The sequence below is a fragment of the Gigantopelta aegis genome, chromosome 4, assembly GCF_016097555.1.
Source record: "Gigantopelta aegis isolate Gae_Host chromosome 4, Gae_host_genome, whole genome shotgun sequence".
NCBI lineage: Eukaryota > Metazoa > Mollusca > Gastropoda > Neomphalida > Peltospiridae > Gigantopelta > Gigantopelta aegis.
Window position 1 is genome coordinate 73,059,852 of NC_054702.1, and position 21,310 is coordinate 73,081,161.

General features: G+C 33.5%; 1 protein-coding gene across 1 annotated transcript in view; it reads right to left on the bottom strand.

Moving 5' to 3' along the window:
- Positions 1–464: 464 nt before the first annotated feature.
- Positions 465–21,310, bottom strand: part of LOC121371065 (dynein heavy chain 5, axonemal-like) — an 82,459-nt gene continuing 61,613 nt past the window's right edge. Inside the window, exons 53-73 of the mRNA XM_041496694.1 lie at positions 20,303–20,405; positions 19,594–19,778; positions 18,724–18,891; positions 17,778–18,173; positions 17,226–17,420; positions 16,546–16,701; positions 15,619–15,801; positions 13,799–14,042; positions 13,122–13,427; positions 11,906–12,045; positions 11,161–11,328; positions 10,260–10,395; positions 9,694–9,833; positions 7,802–7,966; positions 6,853–7,047; positions 5,853–6,003; positions 4,949–5,217; positions 4,145–4,357; positions 3,745–3,873; positions 3,085–3,211; positions 465–2,045 (exon numbers count right to left, since the gene is read on the bottom strand). Of these exons, the coding sequence (XP_041352628.1) occupies positions 1,759–2,045; positions 3,085–3,211; positions 3,745–3,873; positions 4,145–4,357; positions 4,949–5,217; positions 5,853–6,003; positions 6,853–7,047; positions 7,802–7,966; positions 9,694–9,833; positions 10,260–10,395; positions 11,161–11,328; positions 11,906–12,045; positions 13,122–13,427; positions 13,799–14,042; positions 15,619–15,801; positions 16,546–16,701; positions 17,226–17,420; positions 17,778–18,173; positions 18,724–18,891; positions 19,594–19,778; positions 20,303–20,405 (4,056 nt within the window). The 3' untranslated portion in view covers positions 465–1,758. The remainder of the gene's footprint in view (positions 2,046–3,084; positions 3,212–3,744; positions 3,874–4,144; positions 4,358–4,948; positions 5,218–5,852; positions 6,004–6,852; positions 7,048–7,801; positions 7,967–9,693; positions 9,834–10,259; positions 10,396–11,160; positions 11,329–11,905; positions 12,046–13,121; positions 13,428–13,798; positions 14,043–15,618; positions 15,802–16,545; positions 16,702–17,225; positions 17,421–17,777; positions 18,174–18,723; positions 18,892–19,593; positions 19,779–20,302; positions 20,406–21,310) is intronic.

A 21,310-nucleotide genomic window follows, 5' to 3' on the forward strand; every position in this document is an offset into this window, starting at 1 on the left:
TATGTAACAGTAGTTAAAAATGTGCTGATAAATATTCCTTTCTATTCACTCCTTTTGAAAACATATGCCACGACCATGCATAATTGATTAAGTATTTAAATGACAAAATAATAATGTTATCAACAGTAATAAACACAAAATGAATAGGTATGGTACACTCTTTTATCAGTAAAATTGGATTTAACATCCTCAAACACTATAAAATTGATATATTCAAACATTGTAGGTCTTTTTGTTGCTAGTTTATCAAGTTGTGACAGCAGTCGATTTGGAAAATACCCCCCTTAGGGGGGCCATTGTCAAAACATTACAGAGGTTGACTCCAACTATTGGTGGGGGTTTTACATATCCCTTGTAAATATGGTAACCGTGATCAAAAGTAACTTCCCCGAGAACTGGTCACGGATCCTACTGGTTGGTCCTCTACTACAGAAGACAAATGAAAAAACAAACAAATGGCGACATTCCACAGTTTAAATATTTTATTGGTTGCGAAGTGTATAAAGATAATATATATGTAATAACAACAGCAGTGGGTTAAACACGCATGCCAACAAACACCAAACTGGTAAATTATATAATTTATTAATTTTCAACAGGATTTATACTTTGCAAACAACTCACAAATCATTTAAATTTATATGGAAGATTAACTGGCTCGGACTGTACCTTAATACTGACACACAAAAATATATACACAATATATTTGTAAATATAAGAAATAAAAACGAGAAATATATACTGCAATATACAATACTTGGTGAATTATAATCGTTGCAAAACAAATTATATAAGAAAAAAAATCAAACAAAACCCCAAATAATCCAAATATGTGAAGACTTGAGTAAAATAACACTTTATACAAGCATGTGATTATTGCAATTCAAATACTCAGGTCACTGATAAATGTAAACATTACAATTTAAAAAAAAAGCTAAAGAAACAAAATATATTTCATGTTTATTTTTTGATTATATACCACTTAGTTACCCATAAACACAAAACATAGTTACCCTGGTACTATATTTACGATCACCACTTGTTAAGAACTGCACTTGAATGGAAGCTGCTCAATGTAGAACAAATACTAATCCAAATAAATTATACAGTCTTGGATCAGTAAAAATTTCTAAAACTGTTGAAGGTCTTATTTAACTAATGTAGACCTGTCAAAACATTGCTGTCAAGTTTAAATAAACACATTTTTTAAACTGGCCAATGTAAGTAATCAAATGCACAAAAAACCCAGACAGGAACATGTCAACACAAATACATATCAAATCTTATAGTCTATACCATCCAGTATGTTCTATAGCATAATCAACTCTCTTATTGCCAATTCTTATAGTCAAAAGACTCAGTATGTCAAAATGAACAGTAGGTTTTTGTAAATTTACACAGTACACACATACTGTAATTTTTACTGGAGCAAACAAATTAATAATACTGATTAATTTTTGTATATATAGTCAAATAATGAAAATAAGACTTCAATAATTCAAATCAAAGCAAATCGAATAACAAAACAATTACAAACTAGTTAATCACAAATCATGATCATACATTAAGAAAATATACTGCAAAAATTAAGAATTTGATTTCCCCCATCCTTTCTGGTATTCCTTGGAAACATCTCCCACGAAACAATGTCACAATAAACCTTGTGAAAGTAAAATGTTCAACATTTGTATGTTGATCTGCGTGACCTACAAACAAAATATAAAGAGTCAGATTGCTTGTGAAAAGCTGTATTGAGACCTATTTGGTGTCGCACAGAAGACCAACTCCACGTAAGACCCAATGATCAGGATTCTTGTTGGTCTTCAGCATCAGGGGGAAGATGAACGTAAGATCTGTACGGCATGGCTTCTTGTACACAGGACATTCATAGTGGTTGGCCACCTTGGTCGACTTCTCCTGATTAGTGGCGAACACATGCACAGTTGGTATGTTCGTATACAGTACTTTTGGTGTTGGTTCAATCAGCCGGCAGTTCCTGCGATCCCAGCCAGCTCCATCAAGGAAGAGACCATGTACATAAACACCTGTAATTAAAAACAGTTATTTTATCTTTAGTACATATTACTTCCAGCATAATAGTTAGCATTGTCATCATATCAGACTGTTCAAAAAGTATTTAAAAGTATCATTCGTATAATGCCATAAATACTACTGACTTGCAGTGAAGAAATAGAGATTATTATACAAGCTTGTGTGTCATACTGATTTTATGAAATGAGTGTCAGGAATTTTATATTGCCCAAGCGAGAGCGGGGGTAATACATGAATCCTGGCACAAGTTCCGTAAAATCAGTACGACTCACACGCGAGTGTAATAATTTCTTTATTACCAATATTATTATTGTTTTTTTTTTTTTTATGAACAACAAGACCCAACTCAAAATGTTTCAGCCACAACTAGAAGGAGACGACGAAATGATGTCATATTTCTAATGCAGTCTGAGCTACATGTAGGATTGGAGAAGCAATGACATCGCTTCCCAAAATTACATCATCACACTTGTTATTACACATGTGCTTCGTACGATTATTATTAACTCGGTTATGTTGAACCATATGGATAATAATAAAGGTTATATATTGCAGACTATATTTAATTCATTGTACTCTCTGTATAAAGATGTACGAGATGTAGTACAAGACTAACTCCAAGTAACAGAGTTGACTTCCTGACGAGTGTTTTGGTTACAGTCACTCTTGGCTGTTTAGTGTTGGTGTGATCCCTTATTTCCTTCCGTATGAATATTATTAAAGTTTACAGTTAAAGCTTCATTTGACAGCAGTTTTCATTCCAGCAAATGCACCATGACTGGTATATGAAAGGCTGTGGTATGTGGTATCCTGTCTATGGGATAGTGCATATGAAAGATCCGTTGCTACTAATGGAAAAATGTAGCAGGTTTTACCTCTAAGAGTTTATGTCAAAATTACCAAATGTTTGACATCCAACAGCCTATGATTATCAAATGAATGCACTCTAGTGGTGTCATTAAACAAAACAAACTTTAACATTAGACAGCAGGGACATTAAAAGGTTGGTTGTGCCTAAATGCTACTACTTACCTTCTGAAGGTGGTCCACTGACATCTTCTTTCATCATTCTGGTGACCTCATTGTCAAGGATGACAGTGTCCAAGGCCCAACCTTTGTGAGCACGAGTGATCTCCTGTCTCATGGCCGTCAAGAAACCCTGCAACAGATCACAATTTGTTATTATTTTTTAACACTAAAAACAAACAAGGTCTCACCTACCATATACTTGTTTGGTGTTTTAAAAAATAACATTAAAAACAAAAGTCTAGTTTAATTATACATGTACAAATATTAATAACAAAAATTAATTTTAAAAAAATATAAATAAAAGAAACTTAATTTTGGACATTGTGATAACAGTGAAAACTTAAAACAGTGAATTAATTTTGATGCCATTCCCATCTTTTAACTTAACTAGGATGTATGTTAATTACAGAAAAAAGCTAGAAATGGACAGGGCTTAGTTTATTCAACGGACAGGAGGACCTAAATAAAAAATAAAAAATTCATGAATCAACTGGAATTAGTTTTAATGCAAATACAATAGCATTATTTATACTACATTTGACAATGGATAGTTAGGGTCATAAAATATGAACTGAATTACACCTGTAAACATAATGATACATTGCCCAAGTGTAGATATTTTTTAATACAGGTATTGTATTTTTAAAGTTGAAAATACATTACCTGTGGATTGAAGAAGCCAGTCATCCAGAATGTTGTAGGACGACCATCAAATATCCATGATGAAAACTGAGTGTTACGATCAAGCAAATCGGTGAACCAGAATCCAAGTGTTGCAGAATCCCAGGAAATCTTAACACACAGAAAATAATATTCCATTAACTGTCATATACAGAGCACAGCTGAAGCAGTATTTATGTTAGACTTCCAAAATGATTAGCAGTTTGCCACACTTGGTTATAGAGTCTATAACATTGTAAATTCTCTTTTTTTAAAATGAATTAGTCAAAATATAAATGAAGTAGCTTTTTGGCAGTTTAATATTTGCCAAATTCAACTTCAATTTGCATTTGACAATTTGGCGATTGACAGCTTAATCCTTGTTGAAGCATATTAAGATTACCTTCTTCCAGTTGTTGGGGACTCGAGCATCATACATGTTGTCTAGGGCATCCTTGAGAGTCTCACTCATGATGATGGTGCCATCAATAGCCAGTTTCAGATCCCGGAGAGTGCTCCTCACTGAGGTGATGACCTTCTGCATGCGGCCAATCTCCTGGCGCAAGAAGATGTTCAGAGGCGCCAGCGTTCCCATCTTTCTCAATCTCTCTTTAATCTAGATTCAAGTAACACAAAAACAATCATTTGACAAGTGCTTTAAAAGTTTAAAAACCAAATGAGTATGAAAGTTTTAACAACTAACAGATTAAAAAGTAAATAAAAGAATATATTTTAGAATTATTTATATTATTATAAACTGAAATATAACATAATTTTCTGCAAAATTATAGCAGGTGGCTTAAAGTTTGTTTTTTCTTAATATTCTACCTTTTATGAAAACCAGTTCCATGCAATTTAAAATAAATATCTTATTTCAGTCAACATTGCTAATTACATTTAATGTATACCAAGACCTGCATAAAGGCTATGAAAACAAAACATCTTTGCTACCTTATTTATTTAATATTCAAAAAGAGATAATGATAGGAGAGATGAGTCTTAAATATTTATGGTAAACAGTTTCAAAAACTAAATCTTTTCCTGAACTGGTGAAGAAAAATAAATAAACTAACAATAGGATTAGTATTTATTTTAAAATAAACCTTTGCACTTTTATTTATTTATTTATTAATTTAAATTAATATTTGCAGTGTTGGGATTTGATTTGGATTTTGGTTTAAGTCAATATTAGCACACAGTATCATACCTCATGAGGAATGTAATCTGCTGGCAGTTTCTCCAACATGTCTTCTGCCAACTTGTATACTACACTTTCACGTGTTTCTCCACCTCCGCCACCAGCATCTTTTGGCTGAATGTTAACTATCATTATTAACATGCTGTTAGCTGTGTTGGTCTGGTATGTGATGTCAGCATTGGGATGAAGACCAAAGCATTCGGGACTGTCAGCCAGTGGTAGGTTTTCAATGTAGGCTCGATACTCATCGATATTCTTGCATTTGGGAATCTTGTATCCTAAAAATAAAAAAGAGGAAATTAAAATACATTCTGTTGTGATGGAAAATAAAGAGGTAAAAAAGGAAGAAAATTCCATTTGAAAAATAAGAAAATGAGATCAAGTACAATCAATACCTTTGGTGTACAGAGCCAAATATGGTTCCAAATACCATGTTTCATACTTAATTTATATAAGTTTAAATTATCTATTTTAAATCATTCATAATGGATGGAGTCAGAATCTGACAAATCTATAGTCATATTTTCATCAAAATGTATCATAGAAGAACTAACCTCCACATGTGGTTCATTCACAATAAGTGAAGTGGGAGTCTGACAAAGCTATAGTCATATGTTCATCAAATTGTTTCATGGAAGAACTAACCTCCAAATGTGGTTCATGATTTAAAGTCACTGACCCTAATTTCCAAGATGTTTACCTTTTTTGCTGAACATAAAATTAATTTTTAACTACTACAAACACCAAGATGACCAAAAACAAGAATTTGTCAAGTTTCTAAATTTAAGCAAAAATAATATAATGTAATATTTAAGTTAATGGTAAAAAAAAACTATAATTTATACTGCATATTAACTAGGGTCAGAAACTTTAACAGGTACAAATATTGGCTGAAAATTAAATTTGCACATGCCTGTATAAAACTGGAAATTGTCCTGGAACATGTGTTCACTAAGCCACACACGACAGTACGTAGTGAGAAGTCGCTTGTCATAGTCATCTGTCACCCTGCCTCCATACTGGACCTCGCCTGCCATGTAGCGCACTGTGATGAAGTTCACTCCCTGCAGACAGAAAAATCAGTGAAAACATTACAAAACACAACTGAAAGATAATGACTTGAAGTACATGTATTACAATGCAGATCTCAAAATCAATTCAATAACTTGTAAAGACCATTACTGTGATGGTTTTATACTCCTATGTTCTCCGTGGAAATCAGTCTATAAATATACAGAAGTACATGCCAATTGTTTTGCTGTTGTTTATTGCACAAGTGTGTAAGAATATTGTGCCACAAGACTGCATAGTTCTGTATTTATTACATACCACCTTTGCTTATAATGATTAACAAAAGTTTAATTAAGTAACACAACTTACTTCGTTTGGAAAGTTGGTTGAATTGTATGGAATTGACGGAATGCTGAGTATCCTGGCTAGGGACATGGCATCATTCCTGCCTAGGGACATGACATCATTCCAGTAAACGCTACTATGCATGCAAGATTTTGTATTACACATGTTCAATAAAAAAAGATTTTTTTATTGCACAGTTACAGTGATCTTTATTACTTTAGTAAGATCACATGGGTATGTAACAAAAGACCCTTCCTGCCAATAAAAATAATCCCTGTCTTGGTCAGAACTCTTTGTTGAAGTTATGACAGGTGTGCTCGAACAGTTCTCTGATGGACATGCCAAAATTTACACCCATCAAAACAAGCAGCAGGCTTCTTGTTGTCTACATTTTGAAACCTGAATTAGTAGCTGGTTAGTCAATGTGCCAAACAAGCATCCCTTACTTACGTATAATAATAATGCTTTTTTGATCAACATGCTCTTTAAGTAGGTAAAACAATGTATTCTGCATATTTTACAGATGACTAAGTGCATACACAAAATTATGAACTTACACGTTTGGGATCCAGATCATCAAGATGGTTTTGTATGCACTGCACAGTTGCTGAAAAGTCAGCCTGGTTGAACTCATAAGGAATGTTCCAGCCAATAGGGCCAAACTTTCTACGTTCTTGCACGGTGGTATGTAGAAAGGCCACTCCATACAGCATTGGTTTCCACACAGCCAGGTTAGTGTACTCAAGTTGTTCCTATAGGAGAGAAAATTATTTTGAAATAATTATTTCCATTTTGAAAACAGACACATAATGAAATACATATCACAAGAGGATTCTACATTTGAGGCACAGACCCTGGTTTCAGCCTGTGAAAATGGACACTAAGTTTGGTTAATCTACAAACATCTAGATAAAGTTATAATAGAGTGAAACTAAAGTCTGTGATGTTTAAATGGGGAAATAGCATCTACAAACAGACTAGAGCTTGGCTTGATAGCCGTTCCTTCTGAGATAGATGCATTATTAGACTAATGAAAAATGTTTTTTGGGGTGTTACACAAACCAGAATGACCAGAAATACTTTGGATGTATGAAAAGGGACATTCTAAACAATAAAATGTAAGTAACTTCTAATTTAAATTATCAAAGATGGCTCCAATAGATTTCCGTACTATATTTTCCTTTATATCATTTGATCTAGCTAAGTGATAAAATGTTTGCCTATGATGTAATAAAACATGGATCAATCCCCTTGTTTTGACCCAGAGAGTTTTCCCCAAACCTGTACCCCATGACTGACACACTAAAGGCTATGATCGATAACTTGTCATCCCTGGGTGTTTGTTTTTTGGGGGTGTTTTTTTAAAGACACTACAATATTAAAAACATTAATCACTTAAAACGTTTTGCTGGAATGAGGTATTGTTGTTTATGCAAATAAATTATTTTCTAACCTAATTTGTAATCTAATACAGTGAGCAGTAGAATAGCAGGACTGTATCCTTACCTGTGTGACACCAGCATATGTCCTCTTAAGACCTGCTTTCACTCCCATAGGAGGTTCATTGGTGAATTTGATTGATGACTGGAGCATGTTGATTGGGAACAGTCTGTGTTCTTCTGTTGTCAGCCACAGACGGAAGACATCATTTACGTTTTCAGTCGATAAAACCTAATAGTAGAAAATAAACAATTATAATAATAAATAAATAAAATATGAAGATATGAAAACCAATAAATGTCACTTTATCTCAAAACAGACTTCTACTATCTTTACTCAGTTCAAGGCATTATGTTCTGATTTTCATACTTGTTTTTTGAAATTCTGTCCTTTATTTACTTTACTTATTTTAACATAAGATCGCCCATTGTGGACTTGATGTTTTAATTAGAAAGCATAACAAAAAAACATCTTTTGCAGAAAATTACTAAAATGGATTTATTGGTGTTTGCACCTGAACTCTTCATATATGCCTACTAGGAATAATGATCAGACATTGGTTAAACCTTGGGAACAATGTTGATATATAGGCCTACTCTTTAAAAAACTGTAGGGGAACTCTATTAAGAATTTACAATTGACAAAATTGTAAAGTATACATGTATTAGCTGTGGGGAATGGTTATATGATAATAGTGAATTAACTGGGCAAACATTACAATCGGTAGTTCAGTATTACAGTAGGTTTTATGACCACCACAGATCTTGAAGGATGATTGAGGTCAGAAGTGAAATTTGAAAGTTGAACTTTTTTTTATCAGTAAATCGCAAATTCAGACAATAAAAATGACTAAAAACAAAACAATAACAACTGTATGATCAACAGAATGAAAACGACTGACAGAAATAATGTTCCACAGTGATTAATCGACCTTCCTGGAAATTGTCAAAATTGAGAATGACACCCCCACGCAACTGTGTGATGCATGTGCAAACTATGAAATGTATTTCGGTGTGTTGATAAACAGACCTGAACATTCTTTACTAGGATGTCTGTGGTCTAATAGTTGATATTAATATTTCAGGTTCCCCTACTTTTGTATATACTGTTTCTCAAATAATGTTTGCTTTACCTGTGAAAGTTCACAGTAATGTGTTAATCATCTTGGAAAAGTACTGTATCAATATAATTTTGGTTATGCTTGTAAAAATGTTTTCATTCTAGAGAAGATGCGAAAAATCTCCATCAAGAAAAACTGCCAAGGAAAGGAAACTGTTCAATAGTTTCAAAGAATTTGTTTTTCATGACAAACTTACATACAGACGAACATTATTTTCTTGAAGATGTTCAGATACAAAAATTAAAAAAAGTTTCAAACGAGTTATTACAATTCAGAGTATAGGACAATAATATAAGAAAAGGATAGTTTCAATGTGTTACGGTTAATCATTTTGTGATGTTCAAAGTTCAATTAAACTTTTAGGAATATGATAATAATGTCGATGACCTCCATTTCCTTATCAGATTTTCTAATGATTTTACTGCTTTCAACAAAAATGCCTTTGTAAAGGGGGGCGAGGCGTAGCCCAGTGGTAAAGCACTCCTTGATGTGTGGTCAGTTTGGGATCAATCCCTGTCAGTGGGCCCATTGCGCTATTTCTCACTCCAGCCAGTGTACCACAACTGTAACATCAAAGGCTGTGGTATGAGCTATCCTGTCTATGGGATGGTGCATATAAAAGATCCCTTGCTGCTAATCAAAAAAGAGTAGGCCAAGACATGGTGACAGCGGGTTTCCTCCCTCAATATCTGTGTAGTCTTTAACCATATGTCCGACACCATATAACCGTAAATAAAATGTGTTTAGAGTGTCGTTAAATAAAATATTTCCTTCCTTCCTTTCCTTTATTGTAAAGGATACAATTTTTAAACAAATGATTTTGTCTATTATTACTTACAATGTCAAGCAATTCATCCATGAAATCCAAACCGAGATGGCAATTCTGCAGCAAAACCCAACGACCTTCCTGCATGGAGATCTGTAGCAGACGGCGTGCATGAATTTCTTGACCTTGACCCATAGAGATGGAGCCACATTCTACAAAGATAGAATGGTTTAGAAAATAAATCATTATCAAATTATGCACAACAAAGATTCTTCATTTATCTTGACAGACCACCACAACCAATGACCACTGGCATGGGTGGGGAGTGTTGTTGATATTTAGGCAGCCATTACAGAATCAAGATGATGGAAGCCACCCACATCCTCAGTCAAAACATCTTCAAGAAGACTGGGTTTTATGAGGAAAAGCACTTAGCCTACTTAGCACCAGAAGGGGAGCCAGTGGAAGATGAGCAGCTGAGTCCACCATCTTCTTGTAAAACTCCTTGGTCAAAAGACCGAGGCAATCAACAAACCAGACATCCAAAATTTTAATTTTAATTAAAAGTAATACATGTTTGCCATGCATTTAGTCAGGTTTATACATAACAAATTGTTGATAAAACCACCAACACTTACTTATTCCATTTTGTTTGGCCAATCTTTCTATGTTTTCTGTTGGATCTGATCCCATGGACAGAAAGCAAATCATGGGAGTTCTCTTGGTTGATTCACCCCACAAAACTTCCATATTTAAGATAACGCTTTCTGCAAACTGCAATCAGAAACACATCTTTATTTAATACAGAATGACTTAAAACTATCAAATTCATGTCTGTTGCTATGACACAATCTGGCTGCCTGTGTTGGACAGGTATGACTTTTAAATGTCTGTACATTCAAGTTGTCTAAAAGTGATCACATCTAATGAAGCGATTGTAGAAATCACTTTCTCATTTCATGAATACTTAACCGCACCTCTTATAATGGCATTTTCTCCCATTTGAATAGATTAGTCCAAACATTCCAACATCCAATGAAATGGTTTAAATTTTCTAATGAGTCGTTTGCTTTCTGTTCTGGTCATGTAACAGCAGCTTCTTTCTTCTTTACTCATATGGTCAGATGTTTTTTCTTTTGCTCTCGTTTTATCTATGTCATAACAGTTTCAGTGTTGGTTTAGTAGTGTTTTTTAATGTGGAATTGGTTTATCATGTCATCGAGTGTTGAGATATTAATTTGGACCAGTCTAATGAAATAGGGAGAAATGGCATTGGTAATAAAAATAGTTTTTTATATACTCATTTCATAAATCACATTCAGCATACACTATTTTTTAATGAACAAACATGTGCAAACAATTTTATTTTTTAATCCATCTATTAAAGAAATGTCTGTACTCTTTGACATTAACCTATGCCAGCTGGGGGAAAATACTGAACACATTTAAGTACTATTTAACAAGTATGACTTAAGGCGTTGTCATATTTAGGTTATGCCACAGTAATCGGAAACACTCCAAAATCAGAAGTAGCCTTACAGCTATGCCCATTGTTTCAGCAATGTACGTCCGAGCCATGGGGATGGTTCTGTCTGGACTCCAGCACCTGATGAGCAGCAGCTTGCGGAACGTGTCAAGTGTTGTGGTGTATCCATCTGGAATAGTCACTTCTTCAGGAGCATCCTCATCAAACCAAGCCTTCCATGCCTGTAAACAAATATATAATGTGCAAAAATGGTAAATGCATTTAGTCAGGATGTTTCCTCTTCTGATGTATTTTTAAAGTCTAGAATGAAGATTTAAACTTAAAAGCTTAGATTCAAATTGTGTGACATTAGAGTCTATAGTCCATCCCATAGGGATCGCCTTTTTTTCATACTATGAAATTTACTACAAGTTATTTATTTCTCAGCAGATTACTTTGTAACTTGCACACAAAAATAGTAATTTTGTGTAATTTCCAAAAACACTTAAGTTTTTTTCTTACATCAAACCAAACTGAAATTATTAACAACATGCTGTTTGTAGGATAATGGGATGGACAATAGGTACAGATTCGGACAGCATGCAATCATGATTTACTAAGACAATTTTATGAAAATGACCGATGATTCAGTATGACCAATGTTAAATATTTTAAACTGAAACAAAATATAAAGATTTGTTTACAAATTAAAACAATAATTATTTCCTTTGAGTTACTATCTACTCTTTTTGTACAAGTATGTGTCAAAACTGTAAAGACAGTGTTAGATATCATGCTGGTGTGATATGATGATCTTACCTTATCATTTCTGGCAACTTGTGAAAGAATCTGTATGAACTGTGGTAGCTTGCTGAGCTCCACCAGATTCAGCCAGGTCATATCTGATATCCATTTCTTAGGTTTTGGCTCCACACTGTTCAGATCGAGAGCAGCACCACCTAAACAGAAAGATTATTATAGTATAAATCTTACAGTGTTGATACATGTATAGTCATCTGAAGCATCTTTATTTAAAACAGATTGGACAGCCAGGCTGCAGAAATAGAAAATATCTTATTAGTCCATCAGTTTACAGCACAATATTGTCATAATATAAACTTTACTTGAAATTATCATCCAGTGATATTAGAACATGTTGAGATAAATTTTTTCCCCAAACTGTAGATGTTAATTTAAACAGACTATCCTTAGTTTGCTTCAGTGATACAAAACATGTTGAGATTAAGTTTTTTTTGTTTTTTTTCAACCTTTGATTCTAATTTAGAAAGACTATCCTTAATTTGCTGCTAAAAACCTTATTGTCCTCAACTATCAAAGTCTTTCAATGACTCAAATTAAAATTTAAATACATTTTCTTATTTAGAATGCCGGTATATTTCAATGTACTTCTGGTCACCCTAATCTTTGTATACTAATTTACACACTTTGAAAACGTAATAACCACATTTACCGGTAATGATTTTATTATCACAATAGTTCGAATTATGTTTTCAAAGTGTGTAAGTAGCCCCCAAATGGATTTTACTTCCTAATAATTTCATACGTATGAACAAAATATATAATGGGAAATATTATGAAACTTAAGCTCCAACCAACATTAGGGTAATCAGAACCATAAAAGATGTATTTAACATATAATTTTTGACGCTGAACCACATTAACAATAACAGCATTTCAGGGCAGTCCCTTGAAAATGAAATAAGAGCAATAAAACATAACGAGAAAGAACTAATCTGAAAATAAAACTATATGACAGTCAGAAAAAAATGGTAGCCTGTTTGACTGGTCGTTATAGTAGTACTTTCTGCACAACTGAATAGTCTGTTTGGTTTCTGAACATGGTGAAAGATGAACATAATATGAACCTAATACAAGAATATCACAATTTTACACAACAATAACAAAACAACTCTAACAGACTTGGTGGTCTTTACAGCTTGATATTTTGAATGACTTTTTATTTTTATTTAATAGCAAATTTCACCTTACTGTACCACCTTTATGATATACAAACCTTTAATAAACACGTGAAATTCGTCTCGTTTCACTCTGCTAAATGACATCTCAATCTTTAAAGAGAGCAGGATTGTGTAGAGAAACTTGTCATTCTCGTAAAGTCCCCGAGCAGTGTACTTGAAGACTGACAACGTTAGGTACTCGATGATGCTGTTGATACGCTTGCTTGTGATGGGAGACTTCGGAGAGCGGGACATGGACAGATCAAAGAGCTCCAGGAACTGTTTCAGTGAGGTCTGGTACATAACATTTACCATACTCATTTCCACAATCACAAAGTACAGGATACTTCCTCGGGAAGCCACTGCAAACAAAAAAGAAAATAAGATATATGCACATTCATTATCAGTACAAATACAATTGCATAAAACTACTGATGTTTCTTGAGTTTGGATGCAATATTTTCCAAACCGGTTTATAACAGAAATCATAATCTGATTAATATTTTACCCATGAAGTTTTTTCTTTCTTTTGATGACATGCACTCATGAATTACCGTCAAAATCATTATGATACCTAGCCTACATTTGTTATGTCTGATGTTTTCATCTGAATGTTTAAAATTATGTCAAAGATTTTCAACAAAACAATGAAAAAGTATGCATACAGTTAAAATAAGTTGTCACTCGAGAAATCATTTCTCAGTAATGTATCATTCACAGGTATTATTCAAACCTGGTCTGAATTCCTCTCGTGCAGTGTTGATTTTTATTTCTGTTTCCTTTGCAATGTTCAACTTCTCACTGACTTCCTCAGATGTGGCTTTGGTGATGCGAAGCACCTCTATCAGAGACTCATCTTCCACAAGTGAACCCTCCGTCGATGTCAGTCTGAATAGCAGGTTGTCTTCAAGCTCCTTCATCTTACGCTTGTTGTTTGTAACTTCCTCCATTAAGTTAGTACGTTCAGCTTCCAGTTCCTAGGATAATTCAATTGAAACATGTACATATTAAAACATTTATGAAAATTACCTTGTTGTGGACAAGTTAAGTTCATAAATGTCAAATGAAAAAGAAAGTATTATAACTATCTTCACTTTAATTTCCATATACAGCCCACTTTCCATTAATGTGATTCCACGTGCGGAAATGTGCTTTTCCGTAAATGCATTTTCGCAAAGTTTGATGTTGCTGAAGTGTACTTTAAGCTGAAAGCAAATGTTTCATGTTATGACGCCACTATGCTAAAAATATTCACATGCAGAAAAAACACTCATCGCTGGGTTTTTTTTTTAGTGTGCCCGTGTGCAGAATTGTGTATATGAAAAAGGTACCGAGTAAATACATTGTATTAATAAACTCGATAAAATCACATTAATGGAAGTGGGCCATACACAGAACATCAAAATATTTAATTAGCAGTTATTTGAAGTTGGACATATTTAAAATGTGTTAAGCCTGCTTATAGGTTACTTCTTTAAAACCAATTCAATTCTAAGCACTTTCTAACACAAGATATTCAGGGGTTGAAATATACGCTATTCTGCTATCCCAAAATTATTTTCCAAATGGAGTAGTAAAAAAAAATCTTCTAGTATTCCATCATGAATAGTTGCAATATAAAATGGAACAGTGAAATCTGCATGTGACTATTCCATCTTCACCCGCAAAAATATTCTGGCTCAACAGAATTGCAGAGCATTTCGTCTGATACAGTAACTTTAAGAAGTGTTGTTGATCAAGACTAATGCTGCGTTCGAGTTTCTTCGAGTTGTACACTCGTCATTATGACTGTTTGTGTTCGGTGCATTTGTAAAAAAGTGACTTCTGGTCCCACAAAAAACACATTCTCTTTGCAATTTATTTTACAAAAACAAATGAACTTGATAAAAATTAAATGTAAAATAATATTTTTAAAAAATACAACTTATGACCATGCCCCAGCAATTAAATTTTATTACTTAAGAAATTCAACTTTGTACTTAGGATAATGTAATTTTTCCATTGGATTGACGTAAAGAGGTTTTCAAAATATTGTCAACCCCAAATACCCCCGCCCCCGTTATTTCAATCGTTATCGGTGGTACCCGATTTGTATTATTTATTTTTATAAGTACATTGAATATTTTTATTGTTGTATATAATCTTCTATATATATCCAAAGGAACAGTAAAGGTTACTCAGGCTTCTCATTCAAGTTAGTAACTTCACTATTTTCGAGTCAAAAGTTTGTCGAGTCACAGTACTTATGAATATGCTCGAATGCATTATAATGTGCTGGAGAGAGTTCGATTTTAGTTCCTAATATTATGTAGACTGGTAGATGTATGTTTGTTGATTGCACTATTTTGCATAATGCAGCATAACAAGGTTAGATAAGCAGTTTTGTAAATACACTCTTAAATTCTTTACAAGTACCATTAATGGGAAAGCTCATTATTAGAGGGAATAGTGCTTTCTGAAGTGTACTATTATTTTGGGATAGTGGTAAAAAACCCAAACAATTTTGACCCCCGGATATTGCATACCATATGTTTTCATTGACCAGGAACTGACCTGTTTCTCTGTGAGGATTGCAATACCCAGGAGCTGGTCCTCCAAACCCTTCTGGGTGACGGTGAAGTCAATGATGGATGTGCGTGCAGAGACTTCTGGAGTGTATGCTGGATTGGCCAGCTTGGTGGTGATGTACAGACGGAACCCCTTCATTACATCCACCTCCTTGTCACCAACGATCACCTGCAAGACATAATAACAATCAGTCACATGATGGAATGTTAAAATCTCCCCACGCCAAAACTCCACAAAACAACCATCACCTATTGGGTTAATAATCAAGAATGTTGTAATGATAATATGTAAGGGTGGCACATCTGAACTACAACAAAACAAGCCTTTAAACTAACTAGAGCTATGAATAGTACTAATAGACAAACATCCTTTTTTATCATCATAGTTGATAGACCGTTGACAATATATATAATGCACTTTAAATGAAAATAACATACAAAATTGACAAACACTAAGCTGATGAACAGGATATGGCAAAAGATATAAAAAGCCAATAAATATTTTACTGGTACACTAATCAAACATAGGTCATTGTTATTGTGAAACACCACATCACCATTCAATTATATGTGGTATATGCATGAATATTTTAAATATCTAATAAAAATCTGAATATTTCTTCAATCATTATTTGAGAAAAAAAATCAACCCTTTTCATCCATGATGTGAGAGTGAGATCTGATGTTACCTAATCAGTTTCACTGATATTACTATAACTTCAGATTTTAATACATTTTTATGTTACTACTGCAGGTTTAACAAATGTTACTATTTTAGATTTTAATAAAAGTTACTATAGCAACTTTTTTTGTACATGTTACTTTAATTGCAGCTTATAAAACTGTAAACTGTTTGTCAAGCTGATTGATTGTTATGTTGATTCAATATCTAAATATTAAATTCACATTTTACCTTGAAAGTAGACCCAGACTTGATGAAATTCTTTTCTAGGACATTGTCCAATGCTGGATCAAGCTCCTCGCCTACATCTTCAATCAGAAGTGGCCTTCCCAATGACAACCCATCTTCAAGATGAGTTCGGAAATATTTGTGGTTCAGAGCTGTCACCTGTGTGACAGACCAACATATCAGAACTGAAATAACGTTGTATTCATGGGCAAAAAAAATAAAAAATTATGCAAATATAAGGGTTTAAAGCCAATGATGTCCTATGAGCTTTGCTGGTGTGTAAACCAGTATGTCCTCTCTTATCTTGCTGTTGTTGATCATATGAGATTAGTAAAATAGCAGAAGTAAATATTCTAATTCACAGTAACACACTAAGACAAAAACAGCAGTTTCGCACTACTATATTGTACATTAACCCCTAAGCTACATTCAATGATATGTTTCACATTTTATTTTGTACTGAAAATCTCCAATTACTTATACCACAAAAGATGCATCAATTAAATTCAGTATCTGATTTCACTTTGATAGTCACAAGTTCGTTTATTTTTTAACATTACATATTTTTTTGGAGCTACATGTAAATTATGTTGTGGTTGAAAATATTGGAAACACAAGTTTTCTATTTATATATCCAATACACGCATACCCAAAAAGAAAGTCCAACTATTAAATTTACTAACCTGAAGTTCATTTTTACTTTCTTTGCTTTTAATCCAGGCCTTGCCCTGACCCTGTGGGTCAACTAGAAGTGGATAACGTGCAGCTTTGGTGACGATCAGACCATTCTGGGTGGACAGTTCATCATTTGGTAGACCCTGCAAGTTCCATTCGCCGATTGTGGTGTTGTCCACCAACATGTTGATAATGTTTAGCTCCTGAATAAAGGAAAGGGCAGAGTAGATATTAGACCATCAGAAAAACAACACTATCTCATAATTCACATCTTTTGTAACAGAAAATAAAAAGCAATAATTATATGTATTTAAAATCTAGTGTCTATCTTAATCTGTATCAAAAGATATATTTGTACTGGTCTGACAACTGATTAAGAATATTATTTTGTAAATGAAGTTAAAGTTAGCAAATATTTTATAACAGATCGAACAAAATACTAATATGATAACTGAAATTTAAAAAAAAGTCTAAATTTTACATCACAAACTGAATTAAATATAAATTTTCAAAATGAATTTGGCATCTTGGGCAATTTATTTTAACCTGTCAATACTCACATCACTAAATGGAATTTTCGATTGAACCATTTCTTTCTTCCAAGTTCTAATTAACAGATTTCGGAACTCCTGGTTGAAAGGACCACTGTAGGACAAAAATCCTGTGGCCAGAAGGACATCTCCGACCAATCGTTGAATCTGGGCTTCAAAGCTACGACTTGACTCAGTCCATCTTATTTTCTCCCCTGACAGACCATTAATGAGTGCCTCAGCATTGGTCATCTTGCGTCGACAAGCTTCAGCATCGTCCATGAGCATCTGTTTCTCTGCCATGGCAGCATCAAACATTGCCTGGACCACATCCAGTTCCCTCTGTTTTTCATCCAGCTGGGCTTGAGCACTGGCAAGATCTTTGTTAGCCAACTCCAGTTTAGCTTCTTGAATAGCCAGGTTAGCCTGATGACAGATTAAAATGTTTTATTTTAATCAATATTATCAACTTAATTATATGTACGAGATTGAAAGAAATAAAGAAATGTTTTATTTAACGACGCACTCAATACATTTTATTTATGGTTATATGGCATCAGACATATTGTTAAGGACCACACACAGATATTGAGAGAGGAAACCCACTGTCACCACTTCGTGGGCTACTCTTTTCGATTAGCAGCAAGGGATCTTTTCTATGCACCATCCCACAGACAGGGTAGTACATACCACAGCCTTTGATATACCAGTCATGGTGCACTGGCTGGAACGTGAAATAGCCCAATGGGCCCACCGACAGTACGAGACTGAGTCAGGCATGATATCTACACAAGAAGTTCAACTTGAATTTTTGCAAGCTATTTTAAATTGCTTTTAGAGCTTGGCTTCTTGAATATAAAAGTCAACAAAAAATGCAATATGTCTTATTATTTAAATAAATGGACACAACATAAAAACATTCATACATAAAAATAATTTTAAAACATCTTGAATGATAATCTCAAGAATGCTATACCTTTAATGGCAGGACTTCCTTGTTGATGGTGAAGAAGAAGGCCATGGCACGGGTCCATGACAAAAGTCCAGCAACATCTCCACAGACTTTCTTTGCTGTGTCAAAGGTGTAGTCCTCTGCTGTGATGTATGGCTGCATAAGTTCCACCATCTCTTCATTGATTGTGTCCTGCAATACCAAAAACCGACCACATTCCACGATGTAATATATTTCATATAAACACTAACATTATGAAATTTCATTAATATGTTGTACATGTAGTATTCCTTTAAGCTATATTCTAACAAAACATGGATATATATAGTTACTATATGGTTGTTGTTTGGTGGCAAAATCTGCAAACCAACAGCTCAGATATCATTTTCCAAAGAACTACTGAAATATTCCTTAACATTATTAATCTTACTGTATAAGAAATAATTGAATAATTATGCCATTACCATTTTTACCTATTCCAGCTGTGAAAGTAGCACATGTTAATTTGTGCATCAGCTGCCATGATGAACAAGTTTTGAACATAGAATATTTTAGTCAACTGCATTATTTTGGTAAATTAGCTATTGGACTGTTATTTAGATAATTTAGGATATTGTTTAAATATATATTAATTTAAGTAGATATTACAAAAATATTAAATATTAGTTCACTTTATTATTAATTATTGATTGTCATGGAAATAACACAACTCTGATATGCTGTGAAATACTATTAAAAGTGATTGGCAGCAAAAATGCCAGGAGGAATTTTAAAGTGTTGGTTGGACCTGAACAACACCGACCACCTTCATCAAGTAATACATTTATATAATAAATAAAAAACATTAATAAACAATGGCATACTCCTTTCATGAATACATTTCATCTTACTGACCTTGTTGAATGATAGAAGACACTGCAGTAAACCACCAGACATCATCTTCATGGCTTCAGACCATGATGGCTTGATCATTGGTTTTTCAGGATCCATTGTGACAAGATCCAGATGCCGACGGAACAGGATCAGTGTCACATCCATGATACGCATAATCAAATGGGGTGGTTTGGCCAGCTTCTTAACTGAAAATCAATGTGATTGTTTTAAAAACCAACTCTAAATCAAGTTAATAAACATGAGAGTAAAGGAATTAACATAATTCTATATGTTTTACAAACAACTCCAGCACATTACTTAATCCATTACTATCATGTGTCTTAACAGTCATGTTGCAATTGTGATACTTGGTTTAGAGAAGAAACCTGCTGAATGTTTAATTACAAACCACTACAAACAAGAATTATATTTAAAAACCAGATTTAATAGCTTATTCAACAAATGCCACTGTTACAGAATGTACACGTTCAATAAATATTAGTGTCTGGAATTGGTTGGAATTTCACAATCAATCATCATAATCTGTTTACATCAACCGATCAACTTTTGAATACACAAATGATTCGAATATATAATATGATACCTATACTTCAGAGAATCCTCACAGCAAGTAATTCAGCAGAGTTGTTAAATAAAATTTAAAGGGGGTTCACACATCATCTAGATTTACCAGTGGGACGTTTTAAGTGGATAACATAAACTGACATACCTGTAGCAATATGAGCTGGTTTGATGGTTTGCAGTGCTTGTTCGGCCTCCTCTAGGGCAGGTCTGGCAGCCTCCAATTTCTCCATGGCATTAGCCTTGTCTGCCTGATTTAGTAATAATTAAAATAATAATAAAATCTTGAATAAAATAATAATGAAACTGAATATTAGAAAAACAAATAACTTATACATTAAATAAATAAATAAATAAATAAATAAATAAATAAATAAATAAATAAATACTAATAATTAATATAAGCAACAGTTTGGCTTTCAGAAGTTTATAGCAGCCTATGCCACACCAAACGTTTTGAGTTTCCTAGCCATCATAACAAAATATTAACATTCAAATGTAATTCTTGAAATTGAGACCCATCATAAATAATAACTTTACTCACATCTAACTGACTGTGGAAACAGTCTTCCAAAATGTTTTATCGTGGATGACTAGAAATCTGAATTTGCATTAGCTGCTACATTATCATCAATCTACCTACCATATATCGCCGTGTATTAGCCAACTTTTGAAGTCTAGAAATACTTTCCAAAAGAACACTCCCAACCCCGACTTACAAATTTTGATCAGACCCTTACAGCCTTTCACAGCTTATCTCATAATAATTTGTGCACAGTATAAATACCCCCCCCCCACCCCATCATGTAATATTATGTAGTTTTTTGTTCTCGAATGCATTAATAGTTTGATGAATAATAATAAAAATTACTTGTTTTATTGTCATTTCAATGGTAAAAACGTGTTCCGCCATCTTTGTTTGACAGCTCTGTCTTATATCATTTTGTAAGCTCTTATTTGATTGGATCACACGATTTTGTATAAACAACAGCCATGGACCACAGAATAATTTTTATGTGTGGAGGGGAAAACAGGGATTAAACATGCCTTAATGAGTTTATTATTTCTGTCCAGTGAATAATTAAATTTCTTATGTTGTTACAGCTTGTATTGTTTATTTTTTATGTTACGATTTATCGGTGCTAAATTATTTTTG